The sequence below is a fragment of the Ylistrum balloti genome, unplaced genomic scaffold (assembly GCF_031769215.1).
Source record: "Ylistrum balloti isolate Yb309-2 unplaced genomic scaffold, AGI_CSIRO_Ybal_v1 Utg371448, whole genome shotgun sequence".
NCBI lineage: Eukaryota > Metazoa > Mollusca > Bivalvia > Pectinida > Pectinidae > Ylistrum > Ylistrum balloti.
Window position 1 is genome coordinate 187489 of NW_026782759.1, and position 19400 is coordinate 206888.

General features: G+C 32.4%; 2 protein-coding genes across 2 annotated transcripts; one reads left to right on the plus strand and one right to left on the minus strand.

Annotated features, from left to right (window-relative positions):
• Positions 1-1496: 1496 nt before the first annotated feature.
• Positions 1497-14103, minus strand: LOC132562559 (RCC1 and BTB domain-containing protein 1-like). The gene is made up of 15 exons (XM_060227306.1): positions 14063-14103; positions 12265-12488; positions 11680-11787; positions 10508-10674; positions 9947-10037; positions 9137-9204; positions 8439-8546; positions 7699-7841; positions 6877-7067; positions 5973-6028; positions 5630-5700; positions 5178-5231; positions 4638-4735; positions 4227-4357; positions 1497-3924 (listed from the first exon to the last, which is right to left on the minus strand). The coding sequence occupies exons 2-15, from the start codon at positions 12428-12430 to the stop codon at positions 3784-3786; spliced, it is 1593 nt and encodes a 530-aa protein (XP_060083289.1). The 5' UTR covers positions 12431-12488; positions 14063-14103; the 3' UTR covers positions 1497-3783.
• Positions 14104-14255: 152 nt separating this feature from the next.
• On the plus strand, positions 14256-18611 carry LOC132562567 (aprataxin-like). The gene is made up of 6 exons (XM_060227315.1): positions 14256-14435; positions 15626-15744; positions 16679-16732; positions 16969-17072; positions 17441-17522; positions 17722-18611. The coding sequence occupies exons 1-6, from the start codon at positions 14256-14258 to the stop codon at positions 17801-17803; spliced, it is 621 nt and encodes a 206-aa protein (XP_060083298.1). The 3' UTR covers positions 17804-18611.
• The last annotated feature ends 789 nt before the right edge of the window (positions 18612-19400 follow it).

A 19400-nucleotide genomic window follows, 5' to 3' on the forward strand; every position in this document is an offset into this window, starting at 1 on the left:
CCACGGCAATTCATGAATATCAATTTAATGTTTTGGCTCTGTTTACCATTTCATGGTTTTTCATTTTGATAACACAATAAAAACTCAACAAACAGCACAATATAACACAATGATGACCAGTAAAGACAACTTCCTGCACACGTTTTGTAACGGATTTCTGAATCCTTTAAAACACACGTTCAATCGGAACACAAACACCTTATCACATTGTATGTAATCAGATTGTCTATCCATGAGATAATATTGCCTACAGCGAGATCCTTATTCCCTGTACAGATAATAAAAATAGTCTCCTACAAAGTTATATTTGTGTGTATGGAATAGTTTTATTCTGATGATGACAAGAGGAGGAAAAACACACATCTAATCTGCAATAATTTATTCGCACACATATTTCTAGTATCTGTTCATATCCCTTATCCTTTTCTTTCCAACTTTGCTGTAACTGCACCTTAACCTCAAAATTCTTCCAAGAATACATAAATGAATCAATTTCACATGTATTTATTTGTTATGGAAAGAAGGTAAATAAGTTGTAATAACTTGTCTTTTGTTCGCAATAAAATCGATTCAAATTAAAATTTATGACGTAAAACATTCTGAAATGTCAATCACATGTTTAATTTTTCTGTCTTTTGTTTGCAATAGAATTGACTTAAACTAAAATTTATGACGTAACACATTCTGACATGTCCATCACATGTTTAAATTTTTTGTCTTTTGGTTTGCAATGAACTTGATTTGAACTAAAATTTATGACACAACACATTCTGAAATGTCCATCACATGTTTAAATTTTTTGTCTTTTTTTTTTTAAATAAAATTGATTAAAACTAAAATTTATGACATAACACATTCTGACAAGTCCGTCACATGTTTAAATTTTTTGTCTTTTTATTTAATAAAATTGATTTAAACTAAAAATTATGACGTAACACATTCTGACAAGTCTATCACATGTTTAAATCAAGTACTGCTGAATCAGCAATTAAAATAACTATGTTTTCTCGATCAAGGTAACAGCTCAATGGCTGTAATCACCTCCTCCAACGGCTAAACCCATTAAAACACATTTACTCTGGATATTTATAATAAACATCCATTAAAATATATTTATTAATTGTTACAAGGAAAATGAACATATGAACTATCTTCATTGGTAGATTTTATTTCTACGACTCGGTAAACTGAAGGACACAGTTCTACTATAAATAGCAAGTTAATAACAAGAAAAACCAGATCATGGAATTCTAATAACAGGTGTGTACTGTATCCAAATTGAGAGCTTCTTCTCTCTGTCAGTAAAAATAAACTGCTTAAAAACAAAACTATCACAAATGTTCATAATAAAATCAGTCAATTAAATTTACATAATATTAAAATACACATATAAAAATTACATATCTTGATAAGGGTTTGGTGTTGGCATTGATAAAATATCATGATTAACAAAAATATGACAAATGAAAATAGGAAATGTGTTCCTATAAAACCATACTAAGCAATTCATAATTTTTGGATGTTTTTAAATAAAAATATTACTACACAATACATTAAGATATTAAATATATTGTATTAAATAAATGCGGAAATAAGACGATTCATTGGGTGAAAAGCAAACAAAACATGATAGATTTTTTATAAGGTTATAATATTTCAAGAATACAAGACTTGTGTATAATGCAGCCTGATAACTATGACGAGGACAAAACAGCCAGCACCAGTGACATACCAACTAATGGCACATTTATAGTAACTCTTGTCACAACATATATTCATATCAATTGTACTACTTTCCATTAAGGGTATTTCATAACAGTGAAATCACAATGGAATGATTAATATTTTTTTTCCTTTTTTGAAAAATATCTGCCAACAAACATTAAGACAATGAAACAGACAATTGATGCTCTATGTGATTTCCATATAAATTGTTAAGCATGATATGACGAAGCTGATATGATGCCCTGTACTGTAAACATAACTTCTCATATACATACACACACTTATCCCGACACATAACCTCTGCCGAATACAAGTAAGGAGAGATCTATTCTGCAATAAATCCTTCGAGCCAACAAATAACCTCTAATCTGTACTCAGGAGAGATCGTTGTTAAAAATTGAAGAATTTAACCATAATTAAAATACGAACAAACAGACTTTAAAAATGCATCTCCATAAATAACAAATTCTTTATAAATATCAAGTCACCATCATGTCCAGGAATAGTAACAGTCAGATTTCAAATTTTATCACGAAGCTACATACAAGAGGACAGCATCTAAACTCCACAAGATTCACTCTTTATCTTGAAGCGATGCACGAGATAAAACCCACTTGAGGTTGCAAAGTCTTTGTAAAAATGAATGTAGTTTTACTCCTTGTTATATCGTAACAAATTGAGTTAGGAAGAAAATTAAAATTGGTATGCTCCTGATTTCCATCCAAAGTCACTTCAAACATTTTAATTAATGTTAAAACGGGAAAAACTGACAAGAAAAGACGTCACAATGACTTTACTAGTGTTGAAGATGTCCTTTGTTGTCAGTGTCATATGCAGACAGATGTTGTTGTTCACATTCTGCTGATGTCTTGACAGCAGACCAATTTCAGTTTGGTCCATAGAGCAATTACTATAATGTCACTGTTACTAAACAAATAAAGCTACAGAAGGCATTTCTTTGGAAACTTTTTGTGTTTAAGACAATAGATACGTATTCTACCCTCATAAGACGAGATGTTAAATGGCAATTTTTCACTGAACACAACGACTTGTCAATCTACAAACACTAAAGCAGCTGACTCGACTATCTTGTGTGAATATTGACCAATAACAGACCTACTGATAATTTTCCACTTTCTTTTGCACACTGCCCGTGGCTAGTGACATAAAACAAGAGCTTGCTTCATCATTTAACAGCATCATGACTTTTGTAGGGACACATATTTGGCCAAATTGTCAATGAACGTGTAAAGAGTCAATGATTTCTTGTCTATGACGTAATGTTTTATGGTGATCTTATGAATGTGGAAGATTCTAGCAATTATGTGTTAATTTGTTTAAATTAGTTTATATTCTGACTACATGTTGATACTTAGTGTTCAAAAATCTTAAAATTCTAATCTGGAAATGGACTGATTAAGTTTAAAACGGAAAAAATACTAAGACTTTTTCAATAATCTATCAGCCAATGCTATCCACTGGTTTTGTTAAAAAAAGTGTTTAAAATATAACTAATGCTTGAAAAATCAAATCGAAAAGTAACAAATACTGATGGAATCACATTCCAGACTGACTAATTGAAATAAATTTTTCTATTTCTACCGAATTATTTGGCGATCCCAAACTGACTAACTGAAATAAAAGTTTCTACCGAATTATTTGCGATCCCAAACTGACTAACTGAAATAAAAGCTTCTACCGAATTATTTGCGATCCCAAACTGACTAACTGAAATAAAAGCTTCTACCGAATTATTTGCTTAAACTTGCAAAAGTACTATATCTTTGTTGAAATATCTCATGACAGAGATATGAAAATATACTTGACAGTTTCACTATGAAAAATAATATAATTTTCACCCTATGAGAATTAGTGCGAGGAACACCTTCATACACAACATGTATCCTGAATTATAAAACATGAAAGGCCTTACTGCTTTGAACACCAACACGACAGTGATATTAAAAAGCTTACAATAATAAATTTAAATCAAACACAAAGATATCCTGACTGGTGTGTCTATAAGTACATCTTAAGTATGTTGGTGCTTCAGGAACTTCAGTATTTGAAGGCCCCACAAGACGCAGCTTTGCGTATAAATCCTTTGACGACGGCTTCATCTAACTGACCAAAAGCCTCTGTTTGTGTCACGCCTGTCATGTGATTCAGGGCAAAACGGAAACAGAAATCTTCCAGCTCCTGGTTACAATGAAAGATTACAGGATCATGTAGACTAGTAATGAGGATAAGTTTATGACACTATTTCATCTATATAACTTAAAATAACTAATATTGCTCTCAAAAGTCAGGAAACATTGTAAAATTAAATTCAGAACACAAATCAATGCGTTGTTCACAAATTGCAAAAAATTTAATATTTGATTCATGGCTATTTGGTTATTGACAAGAAAATGAACTAAAATTCTTCAAACCTTAATAAAAAAAGAAAATAGAGTATACGCCCACAAAAACAAAAAAATATTACATAATGGTAGTGTTACCTTTGCCTCAAACTTGATTGCGGCTGCATACAACATGGCAACATTTTCCACAGTGATTCCTTTCTTTATGATTTTCTCACAGTGTTTCTTCAGCAAACATTCACAGTAGGAGTTCGAAAGGTCCAGGAGACCTGTTGAGACCAATAGCTTGATTTGTAAACATGGTCAACTCTGTAGCAACTTTGATAGACAAGACATAACTAAACAACAATGACCATATCACTGGCCTGAAATCAATAATAATTGACTTCATGTAGAATTGCATAATAGATTTTTGTTATTTTAGTAAAATTTCTAATCATCCAAAAATTATTAACACCATGTGTGATGTGCCAGAGAATCGGTTTTTTGGTTCAATTTAGCGTGGAGCTAGCTAGTTATACTATCCTGTAGATATTTCTTTTTCCTTACCTATGGCTTCTTCTGGTTTGAGGTCCACCACATCTGTATATAGGTATCTGAGGAATGCTCGGTAAACTGTGTAGTTAAACTGGCTGATCTCAATGGTACTGTCAAAAAGTGACCAGTTATTATTAATCCTCATCAGGTAATCATAGTAAAACTGCTGAGACTTTTCATAATAATGTGTGCAAGAGTCGTGACAAGTTGGAGGGTGGGAGGGGGAAGGGTGTGTGGGAAGTGGATGGGGGGGGGATGGGGTGTATATTTATAGAGTATAAGCTCTTTTACACTCAATCACAATGTAATCATCTATAAGATTTATTTATATATCTTTTCTCTTTTTCTCTGAACGGTAACTTTTATACATATCTGCCTTTTTTCATTTTTTCCATACTGTAGACAATAACTTTGAAATGATACTCCTTGTGTGATCATCTAAATATTTATATATGCCAATCATCTGATAATACACTCACTTAGTGACACTTTTAGTGAAGTAAGATATATTCACTCATTTTTAATCAGATAATCCAGAATCCAATTACTTACTCTTTTTCATCCTCCTCCCAGCAAGACTGGAACATGGTTTTAAAATGTTCACACCTGTTATATGAAATTTTGAAATAAGTTCTTTAACTTGTGAATATAACCAAAGATAAAACAATGCAAACTGATTGATAATACTTTTAAGTTCAATCTTAAATCTACCCTCAATGAATTAGAAATACTAAAATGAAATAAATACTAGCTTTAATTAAAATTACTAGAAACTAGAAACAAATCATCAGCCTTATTCCACAATATACACAATACAATTTAAGAACATTTATCTGTACAATTTCCTAGAGAAACATTTTCCTGAAATTGAAGTAAAAGATAATCCAGAGTAGGGATGAGAATGGCATTCTCTTATAAAACAGGAGGTTTTCTAGAGAATAGTCAAGATTGTTCTTGCTCAAAACAAGCAGTACTTTATCTGTGAAAAATTCTGAAGCATTTACCTTATTTTCAGTAAAGCTTTATGGACATGAATTGTCTTCCCTTCCACAATAAACTTCATGTCAGCTGTTGTCTGTCGATAAAAATATACTACATCAAATAACAGTGTTGATACCATCTAACTCAGATTCAAAGCATATCTTGAATAACTCTTGTATCTCTGAGTAAGATTTTGTCACCAAAGTGTGTTGTTTTCTAATTCGTTGTCAAATGTTATTTTCAATTTCATACAATCTTCACACAATTTATTCAAACATTCCCAATATCATGATCTGTCCGGCACTATTCCGAAAAACCTATAACATTTTTTTTTTTTTTTTGGTATTTTTAAGGGTTCACACTCACCGGATCATCGAAACTCTTAGAAACGTTTTCTGCAATCTTACTTCCACGCATTTGATCTGCAATTTACAAGTAAAGAATTAAGCAATTTCAAACACTCATAAAATAACCGACTAATCACAGATAATCAATCTAATGTATCGATAGTATAGTAATACATATTGATCAACTGTTTGCTAGTCACCAGGTTACAACAGTCACATCCAATGTAATCGAACTGACAATTTTCTGTAGTCATTAATCAGCTACTGTGACTATGGTTGCTATGATTGAAGAGTCCACATTAAAACAGCTCCTTGCTACATGTATGAATTTTTTGTAGTCAAAAATCAATTACTGTTCGGTGGTTTCCTATATATGAAAGTTCCTCAGTAAAGCAGCACCTAGCTACATGTACAAAATTTTCTGTAGTCAAGAATCAAATACTATAAGGTGGGTTGCTAGAGCTCTCAGTAAAACAGCACCTCAGTACAGTTATATAATTTTCTGTAGTCATCACTCAGCTACTGTTCAGTGGTATGGTTTGCTAGGATTGAAGAACCCTTGGTAAGATTGCACCAGGGAATACATTTCTCTCTTTCCATAAAGAGATGATCACATTCATTATTCACCAAACAGATAATCAATATTTTCAACAAAAAATAAACTTTGTTTATTTATATTAATTTGTAACAATTTAACGAATCCTTTTCTTGGGTTAAATATCAGGAATTCCAGTAAAATCTCTTCTGGCCCCAAAACTCCAAAATAAGCCATTTCTATCTATGGTTCTGTTTCCTTCATTTTCCTTGATATAATGTATTAATTAGATTCTATATCTTAAACGAACACTCAAGTCCCCAGGAGAGGTAGATATTTTACTGGAATAGCCCTGACGAGACCGACAGGGGCAGCTGAGATAACCTACCTACTGAGTACATTCGCCATGTGACGGGAGGGGAAGCAAATGCAGCCAGAACATCGTCAGTACAGTGGAACCTTGTGATAATAGCTGATGTAATGGACTGACCTCGACACTGTCCCCACATATATATGTTCCCTGTCTCTGTCAGTGATGCTGATACATGAGCATAGTGGCTTGCTGCAACCTCAACCATCCTAAAACAGGGTAGATAACTCATAACTATGCAAATGAATTTTTGAAATATAAAATCATACAACTCCATACTACATGTACTGAAACCTATCCTCTATCCTTTTTTAAATACTGTAAAATCGTTCATTTTTGTAGGTATTTTATTTTCCTTGATTTTTTTTGGTATGATTAATCCAAATATTCAAGTTCACACACTGATTTAGATATCAAAGTTTTAGTACCAGTGAATTTAGTGAGTACTTCTATCAATAAAATCGTAAGTACACAAATTCCTTCAGAAGCCATGAAAATTGATCTCCACAAAAAAACATTATTGTAAAAGTAATCATGAATTCCTTAGATATCATCATTTAAGTGTTTTATGAATGATAAATAGCCTGTGATTTACATTTTAAAACTAATTTATAAGTATTTAAACGCATGCACGCACGCACGCGCACACACACACACACACACACAGTCACACACACACACACATACATACTTACATACATAGAAACATACATACATACGCACGCACGCACGCACATACACACATACATACGTAAGTTTATCTAGAATGGACAGTTAAACTGCATAGTACATATACAATGTTATCATAAATGTATGTAGATCATTTTAAACATTACCCACCTTTCCCCATTGGTTTCCACCTTGGTAGGTGCCACCTGGTTGGCTTTGTTCCCAGTTCCAAGTTGTCCATAAGAGTTTGCTCCCCATGTGTAGAGGGCACCCTCATCAGACAAAGCTAGGGTGTGGGCATACCCACAAACCACCTGAAAATAAACCCACATTTCATTGAAAACTTTTCTTAATATTACAATACTAATTCCACTGTGATTCAGAAATGACTTATTTGAATGTTTTGCGTCTGTGAGATAATTATGCCCTGTATGAAATGTTAACACACCTTCGAGGTGAATACCTGAAATATATTACTATGTATAAAATGATAACAAATTTAAATGTAGAAGTAAGACTATAAAGGCAATGCTTTACCAATACATTGAAGGACATGGTAACTCACCTCTGAGATACAAAGGGCTAATTATATATTACCTCATGAAATGTTAACACACTTGTGAAATGATCATGCTGTGTACCTTACCTGTATGAGATCTTAACACACCTGTGAGATGATCATGCTGTGTACCTTACCTGTATGAGATGTTAACACACCTGTGAGATTATCCTGCTGTGTACCCGTAAATGAAATGTTAGCACACCTGTGAGATGATCATGCTGTGTACCTTACCTGTATGAGATGTTAACACACCTGTGAGATGATCATGCTGTGTACCTGTGTATGAGATGTTAACACACCTGTGAGATGATCATGCTGTGTACCTTACCTGTATGAGATGTTAACACACCTGAGATATAATGACGTTCTGTAACCCTTGTACCTTACAAGGATTAGGTTGGTTGACATTGTTTCCTAGACCAAGTTGACCATTTCCGTTATATCCCCAGCCAAACACCTGAAATAAAGATTTACTTCATATTCATAATAAACTTAGACACAACTTGCAGTTGCCCGATAGCAAGTTCGTTATCACAGGTACATATTTATTTCTGTTAATGGTATTCATTTCATCATTTGAAATCAAATGATATTATATTGTAACTGGACAGATAAATATTCAATTTCCAACTGTATAAGATAGAGGATCATGCATAATGTTCCACTTCATATGCAATTTATGAAATCAGTCTTAGCCTCAGGAGCTAAAATGAAAAACCCGTGACCAGCTTCACAAACGGTACATGACCAAGAATCAAATCATTTTGTTTAAACAATATTTTATTTTCAGATTTTCATTTACAACATATACATACACAAATTATAAAATTGAAAATGGATCCGGCAACAAGATTATCAATATTATATTAAGCCATCTCCAAAATCAAATAATTTTACTTGTATCACATGATCAGCATTTATTTTTGAAGACATTTAGAGAGAAGAATTTTTGACAAGGTGTTATTACAAGGGAAGACTTTATTGAAAAGGTGAGTGTTAAAATGAGGCATAGACACCTTGCCAGTGTGAAAGATTTGACAGACTTACCTCCCCACTATCCATTAGAGCCATTGTAGATGTTTGACCACAGGCGATAGATATCACAGTCTTTGTTCCTGTTAGCAATCACGCATAGTTAGGGTTAGGTTTACAGCAGAAACATTTCACACAATGATACACCACTATATTCTTACAGCAGAAACATTTCACACAATGATACACCACTATGTTCTTACAGCAGAAACATTTCACACAATGATACACCACTATGTTCTTACAGCAGAAACATCTCACAATGATACACCACTATATTCTTACAGCAGAAACATTTCACACAATGATACACCACTATATTCTTACAGCAGAAACATTTCACACAATGATACACCACTATGTTCTTACAGCAGAAACATTTCACACAATGGTACACCACTATGTTCTTACAGCAGAAACATTTCACAATGATACACCACTATATTCTTACAGCAGAAACATTTCACACAGTGATACACCACTATATTCTTACAGCAGAAACATTTCACACAATGATACACCACTATGTTCTTACAGCAGAAACATTTCACACAATGATACACCACTATATTCTTACAGCAGAAACATTTCACAATGATACACCACTATATTCTTACAGCAGAAACATTTCACACAATGATACACAAGTAATGTTCATTATGGTACCAAATCAATAACAAAGTATTAAATATAAAGTTGTGATTGACAGATCTGAACAAGTTTTTGTACAAATAAAGAAATTGTATCAAAACCTGCATTTCCATTATATCAGGTAATAATCATATTTACAACCAGAAAATAACCTCCTTAACAAGTTGTACATACCTATCACTGCCATGACCTTCCTAGGTGTTGGCTGGTTGGTAGTTGTGCCTGACCCTACCTGACCACAGTTGTTCTGTCCCCACGCATAAATCTGAAAAATAGAAGTCAACCTAACTTTATGTACAGTACTTAGCTTATTCATTTATCTATAAATAAATACTTAATTCAAAAATTCCTTTAACCTAGAAAAGGTAAACAAAGAATATAACACATTACATGTAGTGGATACAAAACCAACCTCAGCATACCTCATTTTACTATATGCATCGTAGAATTTTCTTGAAGAGACAGAAGTCTGTATATTTCACACAGTGATATTCATACAGGTTTTATGGCAGAGCACCTTGTTTCAGTTTGGGAAATAGAATCGATTTTGGAATAGATTCAAACTGAGAAGAAATAATAAATATCAAATATTCATAATGTAAATCAAGAAATGTTTATATGATATGACGAAAACATCTGCATTATTCCTTCCTTAGTTAGGAATCTGGCTTATTTCTCAAATTTCAATAAGTTGTGACAACATTTTTCATGTCTATATGTTAAAGCTGTAATTACCTCCCCTTCCAGAGTAAGGGCGACAGAATGATGACTTCCGCATGCGACCTTGGTGACCTTCTTGCCCTGAAGGTTAGTACTGACAAGGAAGGGAATAAGTCCCTGCATTGAACCTCCATTCCCCAACTGACAGTAACCATTGTGGCCCCAGCTGTAGACTTCACCACCTATAACAGGATACCACCAGTTATAAATCAATGTCTATTTTTAGGTTCACAAACACATTCTGTTGTAATTCCTAGCTTTAAATGAGTTTTACAAAATATAACAAATAGTTCACTTTTAAAAACATAACTCACAAATTCAGTTTTACAAATGAACTCTGGAAATATAAGTATTTCTGAGAATGCAAATCTTTGTGATAACACAAACTTTGAGGTTAGAGAAATTTTGTGTCTGATATAGAATAAAAGCCCTTATAACAACACAAGTAGAAATTTAAATCTGCACTTTAATCTTCTATTGGATTGTGTTATTAGAACCTCTAGTCTTGTGACATTATAAACCTGAAGAAAATGTTCCTAAATATTGTGTCACTTATACTTCACAAATTTACAAGATTTACACAATTACAAAAGTGAGTTCATCAAAGATATGAATTTTCTGGGATAATATTTGGGTATTCAATGGTGAGGACCAAAACTGAAGTTTCACTGCTGTTTACATTCCTGTGCTGTTCAATTAAAACCACACAATGCTTCATTTATACATTATAAGATATGAAAGTCCTTGGTCCTCCAAACCAGATTCTGATCTGGTGTAAAAGTAGATATTATGATAATATAGGGTATACATAAACCAAAACTTGAGAGGGACTCTCAAGATATGACATTGATTCTGAATGTGATGGGATGAGATCAACAGAACATAAGGAGTGATTGGCCAGAGTAACACTTTACATGTATGTGCCCTATCCTTAAAATAAAATGAGAGGGATATTATTACTTAAACAAAAACTTAAGTTTAAGATTTTTTCACGATCTGCTGACCTGTTCTAATACTACATAATTATGTATATTGTCCACATTCTACCTAAAATGTTTGCAAGCAAGTTCCTTTCTTTTACTGAAAATATTATACAAAAATGATTGAACACACATAATTAATTCCTCATATATTTTAGTATATGAGAATGGATATTGGTTTAAATTTTGATATTTCATAATCCTTACCAGCTGTAACAGCTAGAACATGGGGTCCACTTCCAAAGGCTATATCAATTACTTTCTTCTTACATAAAACTTCTATTTTCTTTGGCTCAAAACTGCTGCCAGCATCACCTTTTACAATTGGGTTTGAAAATCAGTTATAAAATACATTACAATAATTTCAGTCATACTAAATATGTACAAGGTTTATTCATAATTGAAATGTTATTCAACACTAACTAGCTGTCACAACAAAACCAAAACCTAAATAGTTTTTAACATGTTAGAAAAACAAATTAGAAATATTAGAAATGTTTACATGTCAATATTCATGTGAACCTTTTACTTATTTACTAAACATTATGATCAGTCTTCAACTAGACATGGTAAATTGATGCTTGCATGTCACAAGGACATATTAGATATCTGATGAATGGCAAAAGAACTCATCTTAACTTACACAATTATACTTATTTACACAAGATATAGACAGATAAAATGACAAACTTCGGTTCATCTAAAAGGAAGTCAAAACATGCATCTTGATACTTATGTACAAACACATATCTACATATATACAATTATCAATGATATGTTTAAGTAGTATACCTAGTCCTAGGCAGGCACTGCAATTAGCTCCAAGTGCAAACACTTCATCATCGTCTGTGATGTAAATAGCTTCATTGCCAGAACTTCCAAATACACAGAGTTTTTTCACCTTCAATAGATCGGCTGTGTTCAGAATACTAAAGATGGGCCATTTGTTGGCATCCATTACATCTACCCTACTGGTTGTAACACCTTAAGCTGGCTGTTCCAAATTATTCCTCATCCTTAAAAAGCAATAAGTAATCAAAATGAAAAACATTCAGTGTAGTAATCATTGGCTGAATTTGTAACAGTTAAAAGTCAAAAGTACTTTTAATTACATGTAGAGCTTAAGTGTAGATTTTGGAATGAAACATTCATATCTATTTTTGACGGTTAATCTATGCTAAAGCCTTTGCTAGGGATTGAACCAAAGATTTCTGGTTTACTATCCCTTCCCTCTAATATTGATAAAAAAATATTCCCCCACTTTAACAGAGGTGGTATAGGAATCAGACAGTATATCCTACCTACCATGATGACTTAATAGGAATGAACTTGAACAAGTTTTTAAAGGGAAACGTTGATGCATGTGAAAGTAACACAATTGCAAGCTGGTTTTGCAAATCTTTCAAGAATCTTGACATTGACACCAAAAGCAATACAACAGTTGCAGCCATTATATTTATCGATGCTGCCATCAAGAATAAATAAAAGTACCTGCTTATGGCTAGACAATATCAGAAAAATCATCAGACATTAATTGGGTCAGTCACTTTGATTCCACTGAAGTCCAGGATAAATTCATGTAACTGAATGTGACCTGTTTCTTATAAAAGCTATTTTTTTTAACCTGCAAATTTATTAGCCCATACAGTGTACCTCGACTAGTAAGAATATTTCTAAGTGATTTCTCAGTTTTTTCAATTAAAGTGCATTAATTACTATGATTTACCACTTCATTAATCAAGTAGTTTTTGAAATTTGCAGTACAAACCACTATGGATAAGCTACAATTGTTCTTCCCTTGACCATCATACTTAATAACTGATAAGAACTAACACTTGCACATGTAGCAACAGTACAAATTGTACATATGAGATAATTATAAGAACAAAATCAAATAAAGAAGTAATATCACATATTATAATATTACAATTGAACATCATAATTAAAATAGTAGTATCACAATACTTATAATCCAATCACTTATTGCTAGGCCTATGTATGAATATGGAATTTACTAGAGCTGTTTTACATTATAATATTGAGTCTATTGGTTCTGAATCTATGGTATACATGTATATGTGAAAGATCAGGGGGAAAAAAACATCCTGGCAGGTGCCCTGACCAGGAATCAGACCTGGGTCTCCAGCATAATTGATCAGCTCTACAAACTTAGCCAAAGAAGCATGCTCCGTCTGAGTGACAGAGACCATATTCAACTATACTCTATATTTTCCATAATTGTAAATTTGTATATAATTATAAATTGTGTTTGTATATCAATCTTATTTGTTTTCCAAAGCAGTTCAATACAAATAAATCAACGATGGAACTTACATATGACAAAAGAATATAAATAATAAAATACAAATAACACAGATAAAATAGGAATGCTGAAAGAAAGAACACAAATATCAAAATGAATTTACAATTATGGAATACAAATGGAATATTTATCAATCTGTATTTTAATCAGATTGTACATTACAAGAATGAAAACACAATAACTGAATTATGCAACGTTTGAAATGTCATATCAATAAGTTTACTAGAGCTTACTTATTTCAGTCAGAGCCAAAATTAGAAGACCTACCTATGCAGAATCACACAAGTCTATTAAGATGTTAAATCCACCACTCTCAGCTTTAAATAGACTGCACCGGAAGTTTACATCGATCAGCTGCAATGTTCTTCCTTTTTATGCAAGACGTATTTCGATTGGTCAATATGTACAAAAGTACCAATGAAGTAGGAGCTTACATTTTCGTTATGACAAATTAATAAATATGGCTGCCTCCGGTCCGTGTGGTTCTAAACGCAAAAATGAGAGTTCTGTGGAAGGATCTAGTTCTAACAAGAAGCCTGCCTTCGCCTGGAATAAAGGTTTACTTGCATCAATGGATGACCCAGAATTGCAGGAATATGTAGATGAGAGAGTCGTTATCATTAAAGACAAATATCCAAAGGTAAGTTTGCGATTTGGTTAAGCTCAAAAAGAGACCGTTGACCATGACTAGGAGTGCTGAAGTCAGCATTATCAAAATCGCAATTTTCGCTTAATATCATATAATGTACATATAATGTCAAAAGTAAATAATTGAAATGAAAATATGTGCCCGCCTATTGTCATGGTGTCTTGTATCTTTTCAACTGTTTAAATAATCATGTTTCTGTAGAATTCAAGTTTCTCTTTAATTTCAAGTGGCTACATCTTTCAGTGATAAACATGATTTTATAGAATACAAGCTTCAGTTTAAGTTGTATTTTCTTAATGTAATACTCTTAAAACTTAATACTGGAATTCTATATGTTACATACATATCTGTACACGGTATATAGTACAGCTGTAGGAATTTTATTATTTTTTAATTAGTAATCTTAACTTGATGGTAATTTGCTTGGTACATTGCCTGATGTTTATTTTGCAACAGATAGATTTCAGTAAACTGAATGATTTTATGGGCCTGTTTCTATAGATAAACTATCAACATTTTTGTTATTTTTTATGTGTCTGTCATATATATTGACCAGAGTATTATGGTATATATGTACTTTATATTTGGTCTGTGCATCAAAGTTTTATTAGTCAAGTTGGTCTCCTTCTAGCTGCAACATTTTAGTTCTGATAGGAAAAAAATTTGAATAATTTACATTTCAAGCAGAGTTCTGCTTAGATTTGGAAAGAAATAAAGAGACTTAGTTTACATTGATGTTGCAATTCTGTCATAAGTTTAATTCATTTACCATTATGCAAATATTTATGTATCATGGGAAAAAAAAAACATGAGTGATTGATTCACTCTGTCTGTGCTCTGGTACGATGATACGCCTGCTTAAATATCCAGCAAAGGAAAGGGGTAGGCTGGATATTGATTTCTTCTGATGATTTTTCAAAGTTAGTATACTTAATCACCATCGGAACATTTTGTGTTTTAACATTATTATTTACCTTGAGAGTTCCAATTTTCCATTTCAGATTTGTCAGGGTTTATGATTATGATATAAAATTATGCTTTTGTCCTGAGCACCACTTTGATTTGGCAATATTTGTGTTGTTGACCAACCAAGATTATAATAAAAACAAGTGAAATAGGAAATATTTTCAAAAATGAAGAAACTAGTCTTTTTTAATATATACCAGCATATTTTTATGCAGGCAAAGCACCATTTCCTTGTATTGCCCAAAGAAAACATTCCTAATCTAAAGAGCCTGAAACCTAGTCATCTTGATCTTTTAAAATATCTGCACAAAAAGGGCAAAGAAATCATTCACAGGTAAGACATCTATGTATATAGACTTTCCACTCACACACTGCAGTTTTTATGTGATCAGATACTGTAATTGTCTTTTCAAACACTGATTGATGTCTCAGTGAAAAGGAAAGACATGTTTCCTCATCTTCCTCCCTTCTGTTTTATCTGTCAGCGTCCACCCATGTTTCAGGTTTTCCCTTTAGCCTAAAGAAACTAGGCTGAAAGTTAGATTATAGCTTTCCAATACTGCAAAATACAGATTAAGTTTCTGTTCAACATCAGCTTGTTTGATATTCAAAATTGTATTATCTCTTCTTGATATATTTTCACCAAGCCTTAATCAAGGTAATGAGCTTGTTTTTATAGATCGAGATAAATAATATTTCTTTGGAATACAATAGTCAGTCTGTTAAAGTATATTTAGGTACACTTATTGTTTTGCATACAGCATATGCTCCAAAGAATCAGATAATGCTTATTTCCCCAATAGAAGATTCATCTAGGTTGTGTGAATTGGGTAAAGAACCAGCAAACTTTGGTTTGATTACCCTGATAAAGCTTGTGGCTATTTCTACTTTGTTCTCTCAGATAAACAATTGTTTTTCCTGGTAAAGAATTGCATACCTGATTTGTTCCTCAAATAAAAAACTTGGCTATCTGTTTTGTGATGAAGAATTTGTAAAATCACCTGATCTTCACTCCTAAATACATATAAATAATTGGCTTGTTGATTCATTCCCCAGAGGCATGTTCAGACAAAGAAAGACATTCTACACTAGTAGTACAATTGTAATGGGGATATGTATATATATGCTTAAACAAATTGATATACAAGATGAAAAATATTGTCATAATGTTCAATAATGACTCAAATGAGAATTATAAAAAGTCATATTAAAGTGATTATTTCTGGTACATATACACAAATTTGAATGAAAGTGATTTATTTTTTCAGAACTGATGAAACCTTAAAGTTCAGACTGGGTTACCATGCCATTCCAAGTATGAGGTTAGATTGATGCTATCATATTGATATACTATTTTTATTGTTTCAGATTTCTATAATTTTAGACATTTTGTTTAAAAAATTGATCGGAACAGAAAAAAGTCCTTCCATGGACCATTTCTCTAGTATTTACATTTTTGAATTGTATTTCATTTTTCAAAATTAAGGATGATGAGTAATTTGATTTAGAAAATTTGTGTTGTGACTTGTACTTCTTTGTTTTTTTTTTCATTTTGCAGCCATCTGCATTTACATGTCATCAGCCAGGACTTTGATAGTCCATGTTTGAAAAATAAAAAGCACTGGAATTCTTTCACAACAGAGTATTTTTTTGATTCTAAAGGTAATGAGACTTGAGCTGTCTTAAAAAACATCTTAAATACATTTACTGAAAACAATATAAAAGTGACTTTAGATGAAATTCAAAATCAACAGTGTGTGTTAGAAATAGACAGTCATATATTGATATTATACTCACAAAGACTCAAAATCATAACAGACTTTGAGACTTTTTTTAGAAAATGTATTGTCAATATGTCTTACAAATGCATGAACATACATGTACACTGTCCAATGCCTGACAGTGATGATGTATACTTGTATTGAAAAATGTGCAATTGTGACTTTTAAATTGTAACGTAAAATATGTGACTTCTTGAACTGTCAAATACCAATGTGAAAAAATATCAATGAAATGTTTTATTGTTTCAGATATAATAAATATGTTGAAAGATGAAGGAAAGGTTCAGCTTGACAGTTCAAAATTTCAAGAAATGCTCAAAAGGAATCTCAGGTAAAGTCATCAGTATATGTACCTTTTCTATTTTTGGTACATTGTGTAATTTCCCATACACAAATGAAACCATGAAATATCTTTCAGTTATTTTATTTAAATTTAATTTGACAATTTAGGACTGACCAACAAACTTTAAAGAATGTTTATGGTGTTCATACATTATGTATGCTTTAAATTCTATGTGTTTGTTTTATAGGTGCCATGTATGTAGAAAAGAGTTCTCTACCATGCCAGCCCTCAAGACACATATCAAAGTCCACAATTATAGAATAACGTAACTACAATGTAAACTTGTATTGTAAAATTCACTTCAAAGTCATGGTTTAACGCCCACATTTCACATTATTCAGTCACAGAAATTTCATGAGGAATTTCTGGTCAGCAGTGCCTTTTCAGCTCGCCTATTTGAACAGTGATGAGGGGGATGTAATCACCCTGGCATTGGCACTATCCTTGGAAAAATTATCAAGCAGTACTGGATCACAAATATCAAAGGACTGTTAGATATTTAATTGTTCAAGGATGTATATGGATAACTATCAATATGTTGAAACCATAATTCTGAGGTAATTTTATTTGTGAATTGCAGGAGCAAGTCCTACATTAAAATTCTTTAGCAGGTCTTTAATGCATTTCTTGATCACAAATTGATTATTGAAAAGTTCAACTATTGATATGAATTATTAGCAATATGTTAACCATATTTTTCATATTTATGTGGTCAGAAAGGGCTAAACTTGTATTTATATGTTACACACTATCAATTGGCGAGCTACACTGTTGTGCAGCACGTTTAAATTTGAGTGTCCAGTGACAAGGCTTTTCTGTTTAGAACTTTTAATTTTTCAAATCTAGCTTAAATTTGAACACTGTTATATATATTCCTAGGTTGAGGTCCGAGATTCTTGCACCATTAAGCGTTCTGTGATATTACAACAATACCACAGCAGTTAAGGTATTTGTGACACTGTAGACTGACAGAGTGTTGCAGTTAGCTGATCACAGAATGTAAAGATAAAGATAAGGTCATAATTTGTTCAAGTTTTGCTATTAAAAGCAAGAGAAAATAAAAGATTTTGTTCTGCATAGCTTGTGTTTTTTTCATTTTAGTTGTGAAGATATCAAATGAACTCATAACCGAAGTATTAAGTTCCAGTGAAAGTAGTGTGAGATAAAGAGCACAGACAACCTTTCTCTTTGATGTTGGTCAAAGGTCAAAATGTAGGTCAGATTGATCTACTTTTGATACATGACACACCACACCATCAAGGTGAACCAATATCCAAAGTATAAAAATAGAGTGACAGGTAGTGTAGTTGACAGAGCCAGGAAGGTAGCAAAAGGATGAATAGACAAAACACATAACTTTGGTCCCAAGTGGAGAACAAGTGATCCCAGAGGGTTCTTGGCACCCACATTGTTTGATCTTAATTTGCTCTTTGAAATTGGATCTTTTCCCTTCTTTTCTCTTCTCCTCTCCTCTCAATTTTTGTACTTAATGATAAGACATTTGAACATTCCTTTGCAGAAATCAGTCCCAAATTCAACTAATCTGGTCAGTACCAAAATATAACAGGCACAACTAGGGATCAAGGGAAACATACACATAAAATTTGGGAAAGATTTATTATGCAGTTTTCAAGAAATAGTGATAAAAATCTCGCAAAGTAAAAATCTAAGATAGTCGGCTGTCAGTGATTTCGTTTGTCTCATCAGTCTCAAAATTAATTTGGCACAATTAGGGAAAAAAGGAAACCTATACCTGCAATTTGAGAAATAGCGATAACAAAAGTTGTTAACAGAGAGACGGATCTCATGATGGTGGGCTAAAAATATTTTCTTGATTATATGAGCGATTGGGGACAAACAGGACAT

Excerpts from the sequence above, each read along its gene's own strand:
- LOC132562559 (XM_060227306.1), bottom strand. The coding sequence starts at position 12,430 with ATGGATGCCAACAAATGGCCCATCTTTAGTATTCTGAACACAGCCGAT. Across the intron at positions 11,788-12,264 it reads CAGTGCCTGCCTAGGACTAG|GTGATGCTGGCAGCAGTTTT; the intron begins GTATACTACTTA and ends CAATTGTAAAAG. Across the intron at positions 4,736-5,177 it reads TGGGAGGAGGATGAAAAAGA|TACCATTGAGATCAGCCAGT; the intron begins GTAAGTAATTGG and ends ACTTTTTGACAG.
- LOC132562567 (XM_060227315.1), top strand. The coding sequence starts at position 14,256 with ATGGCTGCCTCCGGTCCGTGTGGTTCTAAACGCAAAAATGAGAGTTCT. Across the intron at positions 16,733-16,968 it reads CATGCCATTCCAAGTATGAG|CCATCTGCATTTACATGTCA; the intron begins GTTAGATTGATG and ends TTCATTTTGCAG. Across the intron at positions 17,523-17,721 it reads ATGCTCAAAAGGAATCTCAG|GTGCCATGTATGTAGAAAAG; the intron begins GTAAAGTCATCA and ends TTTGTTTTATAG.